At 35.2% G+C, this 22,850-nt stretch overlaps 2 protein-coding genes across 5 annotated transcripts; one reads left to right on the plus strand and one right to left on the minus strand.

Moving 5' to 3' along the window:
* Window positions 1–1,048, minus strand: LOC113066288 (cystatin-B-like). Its single transcript, XM_026238152.1, has 3 exons — window positions 862–1,048; window positions 673–774; window positions 1–519 (listed from the first exon to the last, which is right to left on the minus strand). The coding sequence occupies exons 1-3, from the start codon at window positions 931–933 to the stop codon at window positions 391–393; spliced, it is 303 nt and encodes a 100-aa protein (XP_026093937.1). The 5' UTR covers window positions 934–1,048; the 3' UTR covers window positions 1–390.
* A 1,768-nt stretch (window positions 1,049–2,816) lies between these two features.
* Window positions 2,817–22,169, plus strand: LOC113066283 (serine/arginine repetitive matrix protein 2-like). Of its 4 annotated transcripts, XM_026238143.1 has the most exons (18): window positions 2,817–3,175; window positions 3,936–3,979; window positions 4,080–4,150; window positions 4,237–4,358; window positions 4,451–4,511; window positions 6,436–6,634; window positions 6,715–6,795; window positions 9,769–9,927; window positions 10,007–10,446; window positions 10,613–10,987; window positions 11,165–11,172; window positions 11,215–11,746; window positions 11,827–12,448; window positions 13,429–13,502; window positions 13,607–13,786; window positions 14,918–15,078; window positions 15,331–15,421; window positions 15,528–15,658. In XM_026238143.1, the coding sequence occupies exons 1-18, from the start codon at window positions 3,167–3,169 to the stop codon at window positions 15,608–15,610; spliced, it is 3,312 nt and encodes a 1,103-aa protein (XP_026093928.1). In that variant the 5' UTR covers window positions 2,817–3,166; the 3' UTR covers window positions 15,611–15,658. The 4 variants fall into 4 exon arrangements, with proteins under 4 accessions (XP_026093928.1, XP_026093927.1, XP_026093929.1 ...); XM_026238142.1 differs by having other exon boundaries at window positions 11,165–11,746; XM_026238144.1 differs by lacking the exons at window positions 15,331–15,421; window positions 15,528–15,658 and adding an exon at window positions 21,731–22,169 and having other exon boundaries at window positions 11,165–11,746.
* Window positions 22,170–22,850: the final 681 nt, after the last annotated feature.

Below are 22,850 nucleotides of genomic sequence, written 5' to 3' on the forward strand. Positions count from 1 at the left end.
TTTAAAGCTGCATCCATCCATTTAATGTTAATAATCTACATTATTTGCAATTAGGTATAAAATAACTGTTTACTGCATCATTATCATTAGTAACAAAACCCAAAAAGTGAACACCAAACAGTTAAGCAATGTTTTTGAAATGTGGGTGAGAAAATGAACTGTTATTTTAAAGCTATGCCAAACATATAATGAAAACATGTATTTAAAGGATTACCTAATTCACAGTGAGTTTCTTTGGTATGTTTACCCATGATCCCACTAGTCAATAAATTCAGTTTTAAGGTCATCAAATGTAATGATTGGGTTAACATGTATTGTCAGGTGTTAATGTAAACATTTACTGTATAAAAATGGTAACACAAATGCATGAGCAGTATTTATGAGTTTGCTTCAGAAGTATTCAATTGGATCATGATGAGCCTTGGATGTCTGTACGCCGTGCAGCTCCAGTTTTGATCCAGCATGGGGTAAAGATTTATAGATGCGTAGATGAATGTAGTCGTCCCCACCTACATGCACCTAAAACAGATCATTTACAACAATGCTTTTAAAAACTTTATAGACGTTAAGTATTATATATGTGGATTGCATTTACAGAAACATTGATATATTTCAGAATTCAGTCATATTCAGGATATTAACATTTATAATATCACTGTGTTTTTATCGTACCTTAACGAAGTAATTCGTCCCCGCAACAACTTGTGTTTTGAAAGATCCGGCGGTGAAAACGTCAAACTTACGCTCAGTTTTATCCTCGGCATGAGACTTTATCTGAGGAAAAACGGGAAACGTCAGTCTGTAGTTACATGATACATCACTAACGTTACTTCTGTTTATCAGCAATGTAAAAATACCAACCTCGTCGCATATTTTCTGAACCTCTTCATTTGCATCTTTCGCATCAGATGTTCCGCCGCAACGTGAATGCATTTTAAACACAGATAGTTACCAGAAATGGGCTACACAATTACGTCTTTTCGCTACAAGACAGTGAAGTTTAGTTTGCCTCCTGCTCCTGCCTGTCTGTCTGTCTGGTGATCACGAGACATTAGAACAGACCATTTTCGTGGACACACCAAAAAGTGTTGTAGTGTATAAACAGACAAGAGCTGCCCGACTGTTGTGCTTGAACATATGTCTAAACATGATAGGCTAAATGTGTAAGTTTAAGCATAAAATATTGAACTTTCTTATGGTAATTTTTCTCTGTTCATATACCCCCGCAAAATGGTTTGATCCTCGTATTGCCACACAAGTAAGTTAACAGGTTAGGGCGTGGATGGTTGTAATGGAATTTTTTTAACGCGATTATATATAAAAAAAACAAATAAATATATAAATAATCATAATAACAACAATGTAAGCAATATTTGACTTACATTATTGTTATTATTTTTATTTATTTATTTGTTTGTTTGCTTTTATGTGGTTTGGTAGCCTAAAGAACATCTTGAAATAAAACTTGGTAAACAAACTATTGCCCTTGAAGTAGGCCCTATACTTAAAGTCATCATTAAATTAAAATCTTTTTTTTTTTTAATGTAATACTGTAGGGGTTCTTATAAATAATTTATCCGTTCATTCTTCTTCTTCTTCTTCTTCTTATTATTTATTTATTTTTTATTCGTGTGCCCTCGTAATCTTAAATCAAAAACGTCACTCTCCATCTTCTCTTCCCGTCACGAGCTATGGCGCAAGGTCGGATTGTGAAGTGACGAGAGGTAAACGCTGGCATAAACTGGAGCTGATGCTTCACTTTTTCGAAATCAGTGCATTGACCATTGCTGGCGCAAGTCATGTGGGAATACACTACCCTTAAAAACTGAAAGGATATTAGAATATTACCACAACACTACTCTTAAGGCAACCCAAACTATTTAATAATAATAATTAAAAAATGAATATGACTTAAAGGGTGATTGCTGCCTTCGTTTTCATTGCCTTGGTTGCCTTTATAAACTATTTGCTGATAATGTTCTCCTGTCAGGGGCTCAAACAATATGGAGCCTTTTTAAACAAATATCACAAATCCGGTCTGGTGAGACACCATTACAATTTTACTGAATAGCATCTCAACCCATTTTAAAAACATTAGGCATTTTAAATTTTGCATCTTTCATCTTGCAGGTACAGAATGGAATTGCGACATACACAGCATGGACTTTTAGTAAAGTTTAAGAGGGGAAGTTAAGATGCTCATGGCTCGACCCCAACTTGTGGTGTTTGAAGATAGAGTCATGATCACAATCCCATTATATCAATATATCAATCAAATGAATGAGCAGTGTATTGATTTGTAAAATAACTATTTTTAGTATATTGTGGTTTAAAATTATGAATAATACAAAATCTACAACTCTTATTTAAAAAACGTGAGTCTTCATTTTATTAAATGAAAGTTATCAATTATATATAAAATTAAAATGTATTGGATAAAAAAGGAAAATTAATTTTTGTAGTTAATTGCAAGAAATGTAAACATTTATTTAAAATGTATTCTTAGAAATATGATACTATCAGTTATTTTAGTAGCAATGAGATGTGTATTAATATTTTGAATATTTTTTAGTACATCAAAAGTCAATTTAAAATAAGATATTTTTATATAAAGTCTTTATTTTAGTAATATATTTAATATATTTTTTTATCATTTATTTATATTTTTATCATGTTATTTTTTTAGCATTTAATTGTTAATTTTTTAACAAATAATTTTAAGGTATCCCCTTGCAGTTGACGTTTACTGCTGTAGTGTGGCTGTGAGTGAAGCCCTCCGCAGCTCTAGGTGGCAGCATTGGACTGTGCGTCTTTCTCCCGCACAGGAACAAAAATGAGCGGGAGAATTTGTGTAGTTGTTTATGTGGGCCAAATACAGTGACGGACTCTATGAAAGATATTAATGTTTTCTGTGGGATATTAACATTGTAATTCTTAATTTAGCTATTGTTTTCAAATTAAAACTTATCGCAAACGCATAGTTCGCACCAAGACCTTCAAACTGCCTAAACGAAGAAGAGTGTAACGTAAGCGCCGAATAGCTGTCAGCTAACAGTTAACGTTACGAGTCACGGGAATGTTGGGTGTGCAACAGAGAACCGGACTATCTGCGGGTTTATGAGCTTCACTAGAGGAATCACATTTTCTTTAACCAGGGCTGGACACGATGTCCCAGGTCAGTGGTTTTGGGTGTAACTGTGAAGAACAAAACCATAGTTGCGTGTAGCCACCGTTTGTGGCGTAGCCAGTCGGACAGTGGATGCGCTCAAAACCTAGTGAGCTCCCTACCTAGACAGCATTATTTGGGCGTCATAGGCGCTCAAAATTATATCTGAATAGTCAGCTCACTGTGTTTTGAGACACAGCTAATGTTTACGACACGAAAGTAGAAGTGAAGTGACAGTTCAGTAATATAGCAACACATCATCACATTGTTTGTTACATTAACATAAACGTATGACTTGTGATTTCCATTACATGTGATGTTTTATGAACTTTCTATTCATCAAGGAATCTTGATGGAATAAATATTAAGTAGCACAACTGTTTTAACATTGATAATAATATGAAATGTTTCTTGAGCATAAAATCATATTATTAGGATGATTTCTGAAGTGTCATGATGAAGATTCAGGAATAAGTAATCACAGGAATTAATGGCTTTTTACAATTTATTAAAATAGAAAACTGTTATTGCAAATTGTAATTATATTTTGCAATATTACAGTTTAACAGCATTTTTTGTTCAATCAAATGCCAAATGCAGTGTGAAAATAAGAGATTTTCAGAAAGAAAAAGATTACCAAACTATTTATAGATATTTGTGAATTATGTTATAAATGTTTATGAGTTTTATTTATTTTATATGTGTGCTATATTTTCATGTATTTTTTATTCTTCAAATGAACTTGTGAAATTTGAATCGATTATTTCAGGTCAAAGCTAAAAAGAAACTGCATTATTATCAAGGGCATGAGATGTAAGTAATGTTCCACTTTCAAAACAAACTATTGTATTGGCTAATATCTTAACTAGCTCAAATTAGAGTAATTTAATAATCTGTTGCTGCTGATTTTTAGAGTCAATTCTGAATTCAAGATCGATAATGTTTTGAACCTGCGTGACATTGACAATCTCTTCGATGACATTGGTAATTGATTTCATACATTCATCAAATTGCTTTAAACATCCATTTCATTATCACCTTTACATGCCATTCATTGTTGTTGATGATAGATGCTGACTCCGAGCTGGGTTTGCCTCTGCTTTCTCCCTTGCCCAAAAGCACTGGTGTGAATAGTCAGAAGAAAAGTGGAAGTTCTTCTGATCCAGAAAAGATGAAGGCATCATCTAAACAGGTATACATGGAATGAAACATTAGAAATCAGTTTGTTCTTTCTTAGTTCCACCACGTGATGTTATTTGTTAATCAGATGACTCTGATTGTCAGGTGCCCAAGGATGCTTTAATCAAAGAAAATGGCATTCAAGAAGATGCAATGATTGATAAAGGTGAACCTACATCACATCATACATTATTTCATATGTATTCTGTATAATGATTTTTAATAAATGAAAAAAAAAGAAAAAAAATGAATAAATGCAAAAATTTAATTGTAAATTTAAATTCTATGCAAATATAAAATTACAATTAAATGAAGTAAATGTAGAATTTGTTTTGGCGAGGCAAGTATAAATACTGAACTACTCAACCAACCATGAAAGCAGAAAAAAACATTATTTTGAGTAGGGCTGGGTGGTTTGTTGAGTGTGTACGATATATCGATATATTTTGAGACATGCGAGACATGAGATATACTTTATATTTAATACTTAAAAATAACTGGTAAGATATAGTTAACACGTACAGTTTAATTAAAGATGCTCTGACAGACACATGCTGCTGACAGAGAGGCTACATGCACTGTTTAATGAGTTTGAAATGTGCTGTTTTCCTATATTCCTATATTGTATGGCATAATACCATGGCAAGTGCTTGTAAGCACTTCGTCTTGGCGCAGTAATATAGTAATGCACACAATATAGTTATCCATTTTACACGCTTAGAAAAGCGCAACGTTTTGTTTTGTGTTACCGTCCTAGGTCGAGTTACACTACGCGAGTAACTGTATTTAAATAGGGAAAACGTGGAGGTGTTTGATAGCTTCTCTGCTTGGCCCATATTGAATGAATGGGCTAAGCTAAGTGCTTTCAAAGTGTCACCTTTCTGAAACGTGTTGTTTTTGTACAAATCGGCCTGAAAAGCGAGGTGTGCTCTGATTGGCCAGCTATCCAGTGCTTTGTGATTTGCCGAATGCATCAAATGTGTGACGGAAATGTTATGCCCCTCACCATACTGTGACGTGTGTCCTGGTCAGAACACCTGCAAGACAAGACAAAAACAATAAAACCCATTACAAACGAGCCATCTGTTGCACAAATTGTCATGGTCCCTACACAGTGTTCATTGCGCCCTACTCCCTGAGCAAGGAAAATCTGTTTATCTCTTTTCCGAACATTCATTCATGAATTTGCGCTGCACAACGTCTTTACACATGAACAAGTGTGACATCATAAACCTCTTTAAATTAATACAATTTAAATTCACATCTTTCACACTTCAATGCATTTTGAATTGGAATCATGGCGGAATATCCTGTGATGTCCACTTCACAGGGCACTTACGTTTCGAATAGCACAAATGTCTGTAGCCATAAGAGAAACATACAAAATGTGCAGAGCAGGTTGGGGCGAGAACTTCTGCTCTACACTGCTAAAAAGTCACGTTTGAATCATCAGTGGCAAATTATACGTAAACATACTTACAGACTGTGAGTCAGAACAGCCGGCATTGTAGTCTTCTCTCCCAGGATCAGGAAACAGTCCTCCATAATGCAAATCTTCCCACATCGTGATGTAGAGATGTGGAGGCGTGTTTAAATGAGGCGTTTTAGGAGGGCGTGGACAAGTCTTAACTTTTATAAAGAATAACTCTTTGGGTTTGAGACTCAAGTCTTTGCAACTTTAGGGATTGTATCTATTCACAAACTTGAAAACTTGAAATTGCATCATATGTCCCCTTTAACATTTGAAAACATTTAATTAAATTAAAATAATTTAATTTACAAGTATCCTTGTTTGTGATTTTTAATCATGTAAGCTATAGCTTCTGACCTTTAAATTAAAACATATGCATGATTAATCTTCTTAATGTTATTTTGAGTATTTTACTTTAATTTTATTACAAGTAGGCCAACAGTGCCCCCTAAACATACATGTTTACATTTTAAACTATTATCATTAAGATTCCAATTATGTTCTGATAATACTGTGCATCCATTTTTTTGAGCCCTGTAGTAGAGCTAATTATTCAGAATATCTCATCACCTGTCTGTCATCTGTAATAATATTCATATTTCTTTCAATCCTAACAAAGAGAGTCCATTTAAAGAAATTGCTCCCATAAAGACGTCCAGCCCTATTGCTTTGGCAACAGAGAGGGATGAAACGGTGGATGGAGTCAGATCTGTGACTGATCCTCTTCTCTTCGTTGAGGATGATGAACCCATTGGTGGAGACTTAAGCAAGGCGTCCTGCACTCAGCAGTCAGAACCGGTCAAGGAATCCCTCTATGGGTAAAAATAAAAAGAGTCTGACAACTGTTATGGTTTTTGTTTCATTGCCTAACTGTTCACTTTTTTTCTCTGCTCTGAAGGGATAGCGGGTCTCTGGCATCACCACCGGAAAGGCTTGAGTTTAGAAAAACTACTAAATCAACTGCTGGTTCCTTATCAAGGTCAGTTATTAATTTTTAACAACAGTTTTGTACATCAATATTTAATATATTTTCAATAAATAATATTAATATGATTAAATATATAATCACGCATCTTTTTTTTTAATAAAAACACTTTTTATTACTTTTACTTAATTTTAATTTGAATGTTTAATGAAGCCTGCAAAAACCACTAAAATTACAGAGCAAGCCACACAGTCTTCACCTCCAGAAACTAAGGAAGACTATCATTGTAATGCTACAACTGAATTGCTGTTTCTATTTAGAATTGCAGATTTTCTCACAGGGATCTTCAGCATGTTATTTGGCTGCAGAAAAAAAAGATAGTCCTACATTTAAAACAAACTTGTGAAGTCATGTTCGAGTTCATGAGTTCGACTACCAATGGTATGAGAGGAATAACGCTTTCGCTCTTACCAAACTAACATTACTAGTCAATCAGAAGTAGAATGGGGCGTGTCTTTGAAAAGGTGTGGTTGAGATCCAGCTGCAACCGAGTCTTACTATGCATAGATGCTGGAGAAGAGCGGAGACAGTCCGCAAGATGGAAAGTAAGATTATGAAGCCTGAAAAAGACATCTTAATTGATAAAGGACTTAAAAAAGAAATGGTGCTGGGCGTGGATAGAAAAGAATAGGCAGAGATGACAAGACTTTTGTTAGCTGGTGTAAGAAATTAAGAGAACCAGGTGCTTCTGCACATTGTGCTCGAAAAAGATAAAAAAGAGCTCGTCACAGTTTACAGTTTTTAAATTTTTAATTTAAGCATTCAGACATTTTTAAACCGTTCAAGTGCAAGATATTGCAAAAGATAACTAAATTCGGTCCTTGAGTGTTGAGTGCTTGCACACAGGGAGCTGCATCTCTGACAGGGACCATTACAGAGCTGAGCTCACTTTTCTTTCTTTCTGAAATGGCCAAATACACACAAAAAAGAACCGTGCATTTGGTCTGACAGTGAGAGCAGCTTGCTGTCTGTTTTGTTAATTTTAAAGAACAAAAGAAGAATCATTCTGCTCAAATTTGTTCTTGACTGAATAATATAGTAAGGATAAATCTATAAATATGTGGTTAAACCTGAAATAAATTCTGTTCGGCATTAAGCTAAATTAACAGTCTCATGCATGTGCAACATACAGCATAGGTTTGTTTTTTGTGAAAACATGAATTAAGGCTGAACAAAATTAAACTGAACGTGCTGAACGAAATTAAATGAAAAAAATGTATGAATGAACTTTGACTCTGGGACTATGAGTTATGTTAAAAACCTACTTTTTCGAACTAGTCCTAGGTTTTTTACCCATTCTCAATCAAACCACTGTAGCACAGTTCTCTGGGCTCTCTAGATCAATAATAATAAAAATAATAATCATTTTGTCCTTTGGTTTAGCTATAACAGTGTTATTTAGAAAAGGGGAGTGGCCAAATATACCCAAAAGCCTATGAAACCTAAACAAAATCTCAAAACTTTAATAAAACAAACCTTTTTAATACATTTTAATTGTTGAAAGTCACCAAATCAAGGTTTTTGATAGTCTAAAATCTATAATTTTTGATATTAGTATTTTAATGTTTATGCCATCAAAAAAAAGTGCTGTTAGTTTTATTTGTTGGTTTTCAACATTAAACAGTAACTTTATTCTTTTTCCTCAAATTATGTTAATTATAAGAATTTACTGAAAGTATTATGTTCTTTGTGTTGTCTTAAAGGGGGGGTGAAATGCTATTTCATGCATACTGAGTTTTTTACACTGTTAAAGAGTTGGATTCCCATGCTAAACATGGACAAAGTTTCAAAAATTAAGTTGTATGTTTGAAGGAGTATTTCTGTTCCAAAAATACTCCTTCCGGTTTGTCACAAGTTTCGGAAAGTTTTTTTCGAGTATGGCTCTGTGTGACGTTAGATGGAGCGGAATTTCCTTATATGGGTCCTGAGGGCACTTCTCCCGGAAGAGCGCGCGCTCCCGTATAGCAGAGCACTGAGAGCACAGACATTCACTGATCAGAGTGAGAGCATCGCGAAATGTAACAAAAGAAGTGTGTTTTTGGTTGCCAGGGCAAGACAACCCTGCACAGATAATCCACACTTCCACGATTCGTTAATCTCGACAGCTGTAATAGTAAAAAAATATATATATATATATATATATATATATAACGTTATATTTGAGAGGGGTTCCACATGAACGCATTTTGAATGCAAAGATGTCAGCCAATCACAACAGTTGTGGTTTACTCGGAGTCTCACAGCAGACACGCCCCTTCAAACAGAGCATTCAAGCCAGAGGGCTAATATCAGGATCTAAAAATACTTTTTATTTCTAAATTTTAAATGTAAAAATCATACTAACAATATAAGTACACCTAAGAGAACATTAAAAAGCATTTAAAGATAAGGAAATGATCCATGTCATGGGACCTTTAATTTTGATAATCCATTGCATATTCAAATTAGTGGTCAACCGATATATCGGCCATGGCGGTATATTGGCTGATATTTGGCATTTTCAAATATCGGCATCGGCTGATACGTTTTTCTGCTTGGCCGATGTGTTCGATGCAAGACATTTATTTTGACGGCGTTGAGAGCGGCAGCGCCTCTTCCTCTTGTTTACTGTCTTGTTAACTGTTCTGTCTAATATGGATAGAAGTCTGTCTAATAATCAGATAGATCGGTTAAACAGAAGAATTAATGCATAAAAAAATATTATAAATTTTGCTTTTATGCATCATAACACTTTCTCGTTTGCTGTCAGCAAATACGCATGCATCATTTAAACAAATATTTGAATGACTAATGAACATTTCATTTCACAGACCTCACAAACTTTAGATCTTGTTAAGTGTGCTTTTTTTTCATGTGGTTTCAAATAATGCTGCGCTTTATGCATTTGCCTACTGTCATATTCATGTCATTTTCTCTGTGTGCTGTATGTAAAATGTTCTCATTAAATCTTCTCTTTTTATTATTAAGGAATAAAGATCCAAGTCAACTTTCTCCTGTTTTGGTTCAGAAGAGTGAAACAAAACTTCAGGAGGCAGAGCAAGGCAAGAATCAAGTGGTGGAGGATCCAGGCAAAGAATCGTCTTTCCACCACAAGCTTAAACAGGCCTTGATGCCTAAATCCCCATGGTGAGTCTAAATATGACATTCTGATCTTAAACCACATATAAAATTGTTGCTTTTCCTAACATGTTTTTTCATTGATAAGTTCCAGGAAACAAGCAGCAGTATCAGCTCCTCCAGCTGCAGATTTAGAGGAGGATTTTATGATCCTAGATGATGAGGCTCCTGTTCTTTTTGTCATTCCTCGCAAGGCGGAGGTCAGCAGGAATAAAAGACCTGTCCCAACAGATATCACAAAGGAGAATGTACTTACAGAACCGCACTCTACAGATCAGCTCTCACAGAGTGAAACTGATACAACAGATCACCATGGGAAGGATGATCAAAGAAACACAGCACAAACTGAGTCTGGTAAACAAAAACCGAAAGGAAAACTTGGAAAAGCCTCAAAAAAGAGCGTCAAAGACTCTGTAACTCATAATAGTCTTGAGGATGGAGCAGACCTTGTACCTGAAATGCTGGAGGACAGAGTTTCTGACCCGACCGCTTCTCAAACTGTACAGGGACACAAAACAGTGCCAACAGGTAAATCACGATTGTACTAAATCTTAGATTCAAGGTGTATAAAATTATTATTATTTTTTCATCATTACATGCAGTGACGGAAATATTTTGGACATCTAAGGCAGACTTAAACACTCAGTTGCTTTTCATAACATGAAAAAAATATTTCTATGTGTGATGGTTACAGGAAAGAAACGTGCGAACAGAAAGGCACCTGAGCTAGCTGAGCTTTCTGACAAAGATGAAACAAATACAGGTGGCAGCCAAGAAATCCCAGTTACTGAGTCTAAAGCCACAAAGAAATCCTCAAAGTCATCCAAAAAGGAGAGACCAGGGCCAAAAGCTAAGGAGAAATCCAGTAAAGACACTGCTGCAGCGGATCATCACTCCACCAAATCCAACAAAAAACGAAAGAAAGATAAAAAAGAAGAAACTGCCCCTAAGACAAAGAAAATAACTTCTGAACTACAAATAGAGTTGGAACAGATAGATCCTTCCTGTGAGGAGCAAGAGCATGAACCTTCACCTGCCCTCAATGAGCAAGAGGAGGAACAAACGACAGGTTAGTTCCTCTGGCATTTACATTTGCATTATGCATTTCACTGGCAATTACACAAAGCATAATTTTATTATTTTGGTTATACAGACATATAACACTCCTGACCTGACATCCTTAACAATCATCAGTGCAGAGCGGATGAAAATGTACAATCCTTTCTGTTTTATTTTTGTACTGTAGCTGTGAATAAACAATCTTCACACAAAGACGACGCCGTGCATCCAGGCAAAAAACAGAAGAGAAAAGAGACAAAAAGGGTGGAACCAAAACCAAAGGATCCACCAACAATAGCATCTGACATTTCTTCAGACAGTCCTATGTGTGGCAGGAGGAAGAGGCGATCTCCAGGAGAGTGGTGGCTTACTAGCCCGAATGAAAGTACCACAGAGCCCCAGCCAAAGCAAGTGTTGAGTATGGCACAAAAGAGGAGAGCCAGTACTAAAGCATCAACAAAGCAAGCAGCTGCTGTTGATTCAGAGGAAACGGTGTCTATCAGGCCTTCCCAGGGGAATCAGAAAAAACAGAAAACTCGCAACTTATTGAACAGTGCTAAAAAGGCAATAACAGGGGACGATGGACATAACACTGCAGCTGAGCAGAGGACTGCTAAGAAAACAGTTAGTCGAAGGAAACCAAAATCAGCAGCCACTCAACCTCAAACGGCATCACCAGGAGAGGAAGTGGGAGCTTGTCTGAATGAGAATGATGCAGACATTAGTCCAGAATTATGTAGTCCTAACAGACGGCACGACATCCTATCAGGTAAACTTATTCCCAAACTGTTTTTACTTCTGTTGATTTAAGGTTTTTGTACATACTGTTTCTTTCTATTAATAAAACAGGTGAAAAGAGAGTGTTTGACTGGGTCTACTCACGTGAAACTGGTTCTGCACAGAAACAGACTTCATGTTCTCTTAGAAAACCAGACAGTTCTGTACCAGAAAAAATTCCTCAGAAAAGACAAAGAAAAGCACCTTCCGATTGGTGGGAGGCGCCACAGTCCCAGGAACCAGCCGATGGGCATCCTACACTTCACAGGCCTCCTCCACAAAAGTCTGAACTAACAAATACTCCTTTTCATGGTGCGTTTAATAAGGACGGAAATTCAATGAAATTACAAAAAACAAAGAATCTTACTAGGAACCTAAAAAGAAACAATACCAACACACCAAAGTCAATCAAACGATCTTTAGCTTCAATGAATGCCATTTTTGCTTCTCAAAAACCTGAAAACACGGTTAAAAGTGTATTAAGGTGCAGGAAACAGGGACGCAGAAACCTCCTTCACTCTCTTGAGGACCAGTCAGATCACTCGAGTGAGAGTACGGGCCAAAATGATGATCAGCTTCAGGGAAATGGTTGTGCCTCCTTTGGCTTTACCAGTGGTGTTACCATGGAGCCGTCAGGGACCAGAAACAAAACAAGTGTCCGACTATCCAGTGGACCCAACAGGTTATCTGATGTGTAAGTTGAATTATTAAAGGCAGATGCCTGGCCTAAACAAATGCAGTTTACAACAAATGCCTAAAATCTGCAGTTTATCTTGTAATGCGTACTATATATTAATATATAGTATGATTTTATACAAGATTTTTTGTATCCAAAGTAATTTGTGACCCTGGACCACAAAAACCATCTTAAGTCGCTGGGGTATTTTTTAGCAATCAAAAAATACTTTGTATGGGTCAAAATTATCAATTTTTCTTGTATGCCAAAAATAATTTAGTATATTAAGTAAAGATTGTGTTCTGAGAACATTTTTAGAAAATTTACTACCATAAATGTATCAAAACTTAAATTTTATAGATTAGATTAGTAATAAATATATTAGTAATGTACATTGCTAATAACTTAATTTGGACAACTTTAAAGACGATTTTCTCAATATTTAGATTTTTTTTGCACCCTCAGATTCCATATTTTTATAGTTGTATCTCGGTCAAATATTGTCCGATCCTAATAAACCATACATCAATGGAAAGCTTAATTATTAAGCTTTTAGATGATGTATAAATCTCAATTTCAAATTTTTTTACACTTTTCCTGGACTGTTCCCAGCAGGTGGAATGACCTGCCTATCTCAATTTTCTTTAAATTTAAAAGAGTCTTTAGCAATTTTCAAAAATACATCTAAAGACCTGACCAATTAATACTAGCACTTACCTTTTCTATTCTATTCTATACATTTTTTGTAATTTATTTAATAAACACCTTGCTATGTGTATTGTTCAAGACTTACTGAAACTTGCCCACTTGTTGGTCTGATTGCTTCTATTGTTCTCATTTAAGTCGCTTTGGATAAAAGCGTCTACTAAATAATTAAATGTAAAGGAAACAATAATTTTTATTTATATTATATATCATATGTGTTTACCCCTGCACCAGACCATTAAGATAAAAATAAACAATGCAGATAGTCACTGTTAAAAATTCTGTTTGTGTAGTGACGTTGCTTTCAGAAGTGGGCCGTCATCAATGCTTGAGCTTCAGCGGCATGATGAAGAGGATGATGATATTGGTAAGTAGTCACGTGCAAAATATTGTAAACCAAATCAGGTGGAAATTGCCACAGAAGCACAAATGGCAGCTTTAACAGTATATTTGTAACTGTAACTGCTTCAGACTTGCCATCGTCTAAAGTGATTCTGTCAACGAGAGTGACAGCGCATGAGGGACAGGCTCCACGGGTGTTGGCGCAGTGTGATTTCTGTGGGCCTCCACTGCAGCCTATTGTCCTGGAGGAAGAGGATTGGAACAACTTACATGAGTGGTTCTCTCACCTCTGGCCCCCAGCCTCTAAAGGTATGCCATTACAGTCACAAATGCATTAAACCAACAGGCAAGTCTTTTACATATCCGGTGTAGCCATGTTATGAGGCACTCTGCCTGAACAGCTTTTTGTTAAATGACTTATTCATAGGCACAATAGTGACAAGAAAGGAGATCCCCTACTTGGGCCTAAATCTCTAAAGGCTGTCACTCACCAAATTGACAAAGTGCTAGTGTTGTCAGAGTCTTGACTGTCACCTCGTGTTGCATGAGTCTGAACTAAAAAGTTACAAATAAACGTACCATGAAGTCTAAAGCCAGTGAACAACTAGCTCATTCATTTTGCCCCTGCTATGAAATAACAGTTAACATCAGCAGGAGGTGATATATTCAGTATTCAAAAAGAGAAACAGAAAACAAGTACTGCAGATATATAAAGTGTAAACAAAAATCTTAGAAAAATGGCAAAATCAACCCTCTATATTGCGAGTAAATCACTTGCATATGCAACTAAATATGCACCTATGTGCACCTATTTGACTTACCGTAAACTCTAGTGTGGAGGCGCACAACCTGCCGTCACTTTCTCTCACACACATGCAGAGAGAGTGAGAGACAGAATTGACGCGCTACATTTAAGCGATATTCTTTGTTGTATTTTCTTGTCAAAATAACAGCGTTCTTTGGAATTCCTCAGCGTTTAAGAACTGCCAGGTTTTCCTGTAGGGGGCGGAGCTAATTTACAATAGACAATCTCATCGGCTGGTGCTCACCTATTAGTATAATTCATATCATTTTTATCTTATCAGTATTTTTGTTAGTTTTTTCCCAGTTTTCCCCCCAATAACAATGAATGACCAAAAAGCACCACCACCAGTCAGTTCAGATAAAATGACTAATATGCATTAATACATGGTTATCAAGTTTTAATTCTAAGTTCTATTATTAAATAATATTTGATTATCATATTATAATGCTTGACTGACTGATGTTAGTGACTGAGTGTACTTTCAGATATTTAAAAACTGTGCCATTTTTAATGTTTGTGTCCGTAGGCGGTTGAAAATGTTGCTTATTTTCATTGCTGGAAAAAAGGTAATTTGCCTTCTTGTGACTTGTTTTATATAGCTTATTCATGAACCGTGTTTTTGTTCTCCTTTCTAGATGGGAGAGTTATTAGTCCTGATGACTTCCACTGGCACTCCCATGGAGGCCGAGCAATGGGCCACATGGTTGACCTCCAGAGCCACTCTTTCTCACATGGAAAGATTCTGCTGGGGTCATTCATGAAGAAACCCCCACAGGTGGACCTTGATACAGTTTCTGTGAGTAGAAAGGGTCTTTTTATCTCTGTTAATTGCATGTTACCTGAGTTTTGTCTGTTTTGAGATATAATTGTGAAAACGAGTTCATGAGAAGATTAAATGTCAGTTATTTGTATTATTGTCCCTTTTGCCTATATGATGTTTTCATCAGCCCAGGCTGGCATGTTTGATAAATATTAATGGACTACACTGTACACTCTACTGCATTTATTTAGATTATATATCTACTTTACGGTGTTTCTATTTATTAAGGTATTCAGCATTATCTCAAGTTGTGTGCGTGTTGATATCGATGGTGTAAAGTCAGTCTACAATTCTGGACAAGTGTTTATGATACCCTCTGGTGAGTGAGAACTTGGATCAGATTGAATGACATTTGGTTTTACTTTTTACTCAATACTCATAACTGTTTTTTTGTTGTTGTTGTTGTTTGTTTTTTTTTGTTACAGGACATATGTATAGCATTCAAAACCTCTGTCAGGAGCCTGCAGTGCTGATTTACCACAGTCAAATAACACTCCGAGCTGACTGACATTACTGTGGCTTTCATCAATTACTTTGAAATATTCAGATATATATATATATATATATATATATATATATATATATATATATATATATATATATATATAAAAATATATATATATATATATAAATATAAATGTTATATTATTTCAAGAAGTGTATATTGTTTCAAAAAGTTATACAAGTATATTTGTCTAGCAAAGCTCATAAATGTTAGTTGTTTTGTTATTTTGTGTAAATAGCTTCAAGAAAATGTTAACCTTGAACAACTTGATTTTATGACGCTATGCTTTTCAAAACTGTTGGTTTATTAATATACATGTGCAGTTTTGTCTGATTTTTTTCCCCCTCAGAATGCAGTTTAACTGTCTAGGTATTCAGAACAGATTTGTTGGGTTGTCAGCAGGGGTCAGCAGATCCTTATCTATATTACATTGCTGTGCATGTCCAATTTTGCCTCTTCTTCAAGCTCATATGTAGTGCTGTTTAATCGAGGTGTGTGTGAAAACGTAAAATCTCAATTTTATTAGTAACTGCTTCATCTACAGTTTTGATCGGTGTATTCTCATGCAAGTGATTTAACAGCATATGTGTTTGTAATATTGCTTCTACTTCGACTGCCCTGTTTGAAATGAATTTATGTATAGACTTGTAAAAGCGTTTTGCTTGAATTTTCTGTTTTACGTTCCATTATGCAAGTTTAATTATGCAGCATGCTTTTAACATCATATTGTGGAAACACCACATGAAATATATGAGACAAAATACCTTTTCATAGCAAATCATGACACTTTTAAAAAAAGTTTACACCTTGACTATAAGACACCACTAGGGATATTTTATGTAAGTGTGAAAGTGATAACAGAGACTTTTTGTTTATAAAGATGAAACATTATTCTTGCTTTAACCAGCATGTGGTTTTAGTTAATATCCCCGCATCTTTCTCCTGTGGTTTGCAAACCAATCCACTCTGAAGTCTCTTACATTGTGTGCCTAAGAGAAATGGTTTGTTTACCACAAATACTGTAAATTCGGGATTACTTTTACCAATCAAATCTTTACCAAAGGTTGGAAATGTTTCAATGTCACTTTAATCACAGTAAATGCCCTATTAGCAGAAATGGGAAAAAAGTTGACAGTATACCTTCTCTCACTTGTTATCATGCTGAAATAGCAGTAGCTACGGGCATCAATAATTAATTCTCTTTATCATGCAAACCCACCTGTGGATCCAGTCATTCCGTTTTTAGAGGACAGTTCGTTTGTAGAAAAATGAGGAGATCCCTGAAAAAAAAAAAAAACATCTGAGCTGTCTGATGTTAACTAGAGACCAAAGATATATCAAACCAAGCAATTAGCAGTGTTTATTGGAACGACTTTCCATATTTCCCACTGAACGTTTTGGAAAATGTCAGCATATTTCATGTATTTGTTTTATATTGACGCATACATCCATACATCAATGTGAAGGTTAAACGTAGAGACCTACAAGGGTAGCGGAATGATAAAAAAAAAAAAAGATCAAGTGCAGTATTTGCCCAAAATGATGATTAAAAATATAATTTGGACTGAGGGTTTTCCTAAAGATCCTCTTGGGTTGGTCTTTTCTCCACATACAAATGTGATTAAGGTCCTAAGGAACTTTAATCAAGAGCAACTAGCCTTGATTTAAAATGCGAACTAACTCAAAAACTGGTGGGTTTTCAGTAGCTTCATAAACTTGTTTAGGCACTCCAAGCTTAATGCATTAAAACAACTGCAACCCTTTTCCTCGCTTGGTAACATTGATTACTGTGCTCTCCCATTTGTAGTGCTAAGTGAATCTGAGTGCAGATGGATGAAGGACATGGTTCAGAGTTGACAGAAGCTCTAAAAGGGTAGCAGACGCAGGGCAATTGAGAATAGTAAACTCTGGGTGAATTATAAATGTGGAGGAAGCCAAATTACTGCTCCCCAAAGAACATTTCCAAAAGGGTAGAGCTTCGACAGGTTAAAATCCTGACAAATATGCAGAAAGGGATCATTAGATGAGATCTTTGCATTGCCTTGTTGTGTATGCTATGCCATGCCACATTCTGTGTTAACTAGCAAGTATCTGGTAGGTATGTTCCACGAAGAAACCTTAACATCAATGGAACGTTTCTATTGCTCAAAAGCTTTGTGGAAAAATGTTCTTCACACTAAGACAAAAACAAAGATCAAATAGTTTCTTTTCGCAGAACCAAAAATGGTTCTTCTAAGGCTTTGCTGCGAAAAACAATTGTTTCAACGTTCATTTGTAAGAGTGTACTTTGACAAGTCAATGGTTTAATGTATACATTCCTTTTCTGTATGTCAATGTGAACACAATTCCTATCAGAACTGAATCTATGAAGGTGCTAATAGGATTTATAAACAGCAGCATTCTGGCAGCAAACATTATCAAAGGCTATCCAGAGTGTAACATAACTTCCTTCCATTGTTGAAAATTTTCTCTTAACCCGTTCGCTTGGTGCTGTGCCCATCTGTTAGTTTCAGCTCAGCCCATTAAAATCAAATCAGCTAAACAATGCATCTCTTTTACTAAAGCGGTCGCTTAGAACTCGATGGCAGACTTGGCAGCATTGAACAAATCAAGGAAATTCCCAATGTCGGACACTTAACAAGACTAATCTGTTACACAGATGAACGCTGATCCCTTTTATCCTCTCTGCCCTTAGTGCAGCAGCTGATTTTTTAGGGGGAAAAAGGAAAGTTTGTACCACATTTGTAATTTTGCAGATTTGAATGGTTTTTTGGATGTAGATCTTTTTATAATTGTGTGTATTGCAATGGCATTATGTAACAGGCTGAGCAAAGCGTCATAATCGGGAATATGACGTTCAAGAGGAAGTGTGGTGTTAGACAGTTTGTGCTTATGTGTTTGTGTTTATATCAAGTTCAGCTTTCCGCTTTGTTGTTCCAGGAAGCTTTGGCCGAAGAAAACCACAGATACCTTTTGATCTGATTAAACCTCACTGAGACACTTCCTGTGTGACTAGTTAATTCTTAAATGTCGTAAGCACACATGTAGTTTCACTTTTGCAGAAAATGACCTTGCGGTCTGCTTATGACATTCTTTAGCATCCAAATCATCAATTCACAAAGGCTGGCCACTCACAATAAATATTGTCAAATATTTGTCCAATCCTAATAAATCATACATCAATGGAAAGCTTATTTACTCAGGATGTGTATAAATTATGTATAAATCTCAATTTGACAAATTGACTCTTAAGACTGGTTTTGTGGTCCATGGTCACAAATGGTTGAAAAAGCCAGTACAGAAAATCATGGAAAACTGGTCAAGTAAACAACCAACCACCAGAACACCATAACTGCATAGCAATGTATAAGCAAACACACCAAAACAAAACATGACGCTTTAGGGAATATTGTGCAGAAATTAACATAATCCCTAAAAGAACCCATTGAAATACCTTTACTAAGATATCATACTTATCCCTATGGTAATCTCTGTAGTCTCCTCTTGTCTCTGTAAGCTAAAAAGAAATGTGAGAACATTTTTTTTATAATTTTTTTTTTACCTCCTCAAACACTGTAAAAAGTCACATTTGTATTTGTGAATAATACATTTACGTTAAACTAAAATGTAGAATAAAACCATAATCTTTAAGGCTAAGATCTTTTGTTTAGTCAGTCAGAATGCTTTCTGCCTGTCAGTCAATTTTGACGTCCACAACGTGCCGTCCATAAATGGGAAGCTGGAAGCTGGGACTGGAACTTGGAGCGGAATTTGTGGTTATGTTTAGCTCTTTTACAAATTTTTTTTCCAAATTGTGATATAATCTGCCATTGGTCCCTTTATATTTACGACAAACTTTCCTATGTATCTGTATCTTAGAATCAGTGGCAGTTCTGGCCTTCAATATGAAAGTCTTGCTGTCACAGACATACTGAAACTATACCTGCTTCTCATTTATTCTCATTAACTCCAAAAGACTAATTTTGCATTGTTAAGAAGGTGGATAAATTAGTGGGTCATATACAGTATCCAAAGATAAATTTCCATTATGCAAATTGTTTCTGGTTTATCTGATAATTGAAGGCCACCTCAATCTTTAGGCAGTGGCAAATGCTGAACTTTGTATTGTAGAGTGACAATCGATTTCCTATAGCTGTTAGTTGAAATTGGACCAAAGTGGACATGAGGCTTGTCCTAGTCAATTGTTGCACCCTGTGGTGGTGTACAAACTACACCACCCCTTAATTTCAGCCCAGATCTAAAGGGGAACTCCAAGGTTGTATGCGAAATGTTTTATTCTGTAGACAAGACAATTTTTTTATTATTATTTTAATATATTGTCTGGATTATTGGAAACAGGAGTCAATTACTGAGCTATACACTGTAAAACCGAACAGTGAAATTAATCAAATGAAATTAGTTAATTGCACTCAAATAATAACGAAAGTTTATTGGACTTAATTTAAATAAGTTCTGTTAACTCAAAAATTTGTTGTAGTGAGGTGAACTTAAAATGATTGTGTTTTCTAGTTCCCAGCATGCTTTGCATCAGAAAACAAGGAAAATACATTTAGAAATTAAGTGTTATTTTGTGTGTTTTTACACAAGATTAACATAGAGGGACATAAGTTAATACATAGATGTTGTGTTATATTAGATTTTACAAAGGTTTATGTTATGTTGGATTTGTAGTGTTACCGTTGTGGTGAAGAGTAGAGCCTGTGAATGGACAGCAAAAGCCTAATTTTGAGTGTATTTCCCACATTATAGGAGTTGAAAATAGATAAAATTATGAGTGAATTACTCCCTAATTATAACTTCAGAAATATAATTATTTAAGATAATTTAAGGCAACTGGAATTAAATTTTTTAAGTTTATGTAAACTTAAAACATTTAAAAACATCACTTAAATGTTTTTGTGTAATCTGTTACAAAATATTTTTTGAGTTCTGTGAACTTATCAGGGTTTACAGTGTATGCACAGATGTCATTCACTGCATATCATCACTGAGCACAGCAACATTCAGTTCCATAGACACCCAGTGAATGAGAGATTATCACACGTGTTCAGTCAATGATACAGACATCAAACTGTGCAGAGCACAAGAAACATTGATTATCTAAACTGCCTGGGCTGTAGCCGGGCATTGCCTTAAAAAAAAAAAAAAAAAAAAAAAAAAAACACACTAACCTGCTAAGGTCTTTTCCTTAATCACTTTATTAATGTTGGCATAAATCCATTCATGAAAATTGAGCCTATTTATTTTCTTAATGCGTGTTAATTATCTTACTGGTCTCCTGAAAAATGTTTCAACTGTTTTGTCTGTACAATGAAAGTCAGTGGGGTCCAAAACTGCACTGCAAATGTTTATGTATGAAAAACAACAAAAACAGTATTTTTCTTTTAAAGTGTGTACTGCACAAGGATGCATTAAATTGATCAAAAGTCACAGTTAAGACTTTTCAGTTTCAAATAAATGTTGCTGTTTTTAAATTTATTTTCAATAGAGAATCCTAAATTAAAATGAATCAAAGTTCCTTCAAAATCACAACTGTGATAATTGTCTCTCAGCAAAACAGTATATTAGAATTATTTCTAGAAGGATCATGTGACACTGACGACTGGAGTAATGACTGCTTAAAAGTCAGATTTGACATCAAAAGAATAAATTACATTTTAAATGTATTACAATAGAAAACAGTTATTTTAAATTGTAATAATATTTCACAATATTGCTGTATTCACTGTATCAATGCAGCCTTGGTGAGCATAATAGGCTTCTTTCAAAGACATTTTAAAAATCATACTCTAAACTTTGAAATGCTTGTGTATTTGATAAAGAACCGCAGCTTTACCTCAACCTTGCCTGCATTTCTTAAGTTGACCCTGTTTGTCCTCACCGAGTTACACAAGTCTTGTAAAAAGCGTCACTATGTTGCTAATACCCCTTCTTCACTAGCATTATTTTCTGCCTGCTGCTTGGACATGCACTTGTGTCACTGCATAATTACGCTTACAGCTTCCGTGACTGACAGTGAATGGAAATTCTGATATGTGATTTCTCTGGTCCCAAATTGAGGGTTGGAATATGTTGACTCATACTTTGTTTTTGAATCTTCAGGCTGAGATGCTGAGAAAACTAATGACAGACTAAACAGCCACTTTCCTGCTTCAGTGGCTCTGTCACGCACATGATCTGCACTGATGTACAACACCCACAGCAGGTGTGATCCCACGTCACAGATGGAATTACACCCAAGTTGGTTTGGTTTGTGTTTATTTGCTTCTTAGATTTATTTTTGATAAGCGTGGTGATTAATATAGAAAACTGTTTATGTCATGTTTTTGTAGAAATTGTTCTCATATGCTTAATCTCAGTCAGCAGGTATAGCTAATCCCCATCTGCGTGATGGCAGCATGGGAATGAAGCAGGCAGGTGGCAGGAAGGTGCATGATAACCAACACAACTTTTTCTGAGCTTCAGCAAAATCTGACCTTTTCTGTCTGAACTCATTTTTGTAGAGAGACAGAAAGCCTGGGGTTTACTACATTGCCAATTCATTGAATTATACTGGGCTTTGCATTCATGAAGTAATCTTTAAGTCATCTCATTATGTGGTACAATATGATACAATAAATCCTTTGTTGGGTGTATATATATATACGATTTTAAATTTTAAAAAGTCTCTTAAGCTCTCCAAGGCTGCATTTATTTGATTATAGATACATAGAAACAGTCATATTCTGAAATATTGTTACAATTTCAAATAACTGTTTTCTATTTTAATATATTTTTAAAATGTACTTTATTCCTTTGATGGCAAAGCAGCTGATATGCTGAATTTTTTTTTCCCAGTATTCTTTAATAAATAAAACTTTCAAAAGAACAGCATTTATTTGAAATAGGAATGTTTTGTAACAACAAAGTATTTTTACTGTCACTTTTAATCAGTTTAATGCGTGTTTTCTTAATAAAAGTATTATTATTGTTTTTTTTTTTTTTTTTTTTACTTTTTGAATGGTAGCGTGTATAAAGTAATGCATAGAATGTAGTGAAATGTTACAGAAATTTTATTCAGCCATTATTAATTTTCAGAAATGCTTTTTAATATTCCACAGCATCCTGTTTGTTAATGTTTCCATTATTAACACACAATCAGAATATTTCCAGATGCAAGAAGGGTCTTTGTGCTAAGAAAGTTGTTGTATGTCTACTTTTGGCTTGACTTTGCAATTCGATA

Source organism: Carassius auratus, chromosome 49 (genome assembly GCF_003368295.1).
Source record: "Carassius auratus strain Wakin chromosome 49, ASM336829v1, whole genome shotgun sequence".
NCBI classification, from domain to species: Eukaryota; Metazoa; Chordata; class Actinopteri; order Cypriniformes; family Cyprinidae; genus Carassius; species Carassius auratus.

Excerpts from the sequence above, each read along its gene's own strand:
- LOC113066288 (XM_026238152.1), bottom strand. The coding sequence starts at position 933 with ATGCATTCACGTTGCGGCGGAACATCTGATGCGAAAGATGCAAATGAA. Across the intron at positions 775-861 it reads TTCAGAAAATATGCGACGAG|ATAAAGTCTCATGCCGAGGA; the intron begins GTTGGTATTTTT and ends GTTTTTCCTCAG. Across the intron at positions 520-672 it reads GGACGAATTACTTCGTTAAG|GTGCATGTAGGTGGGGACGA; the intron begins GTACGATAAAAA and ends GATCTGTTTTAG.
- LOC113066283 (XM_026238142.1), top strand. Across the intron at positions 3,980-4,079 it reads TATTATCAAGGGCATGAGAT|AGTCAATTCTGAATTCAAGA; the intron begins GTAAGTAATGTT and ends GCTGATTTTTAG. Across the intron at positions 4,512-6,435 it reads AGATGCAATGATTGATAAAG|AGAGTCCATTTAAAGAAATT; the intron begins GTGAACCTACAT and ends ATCCTAACAAAG.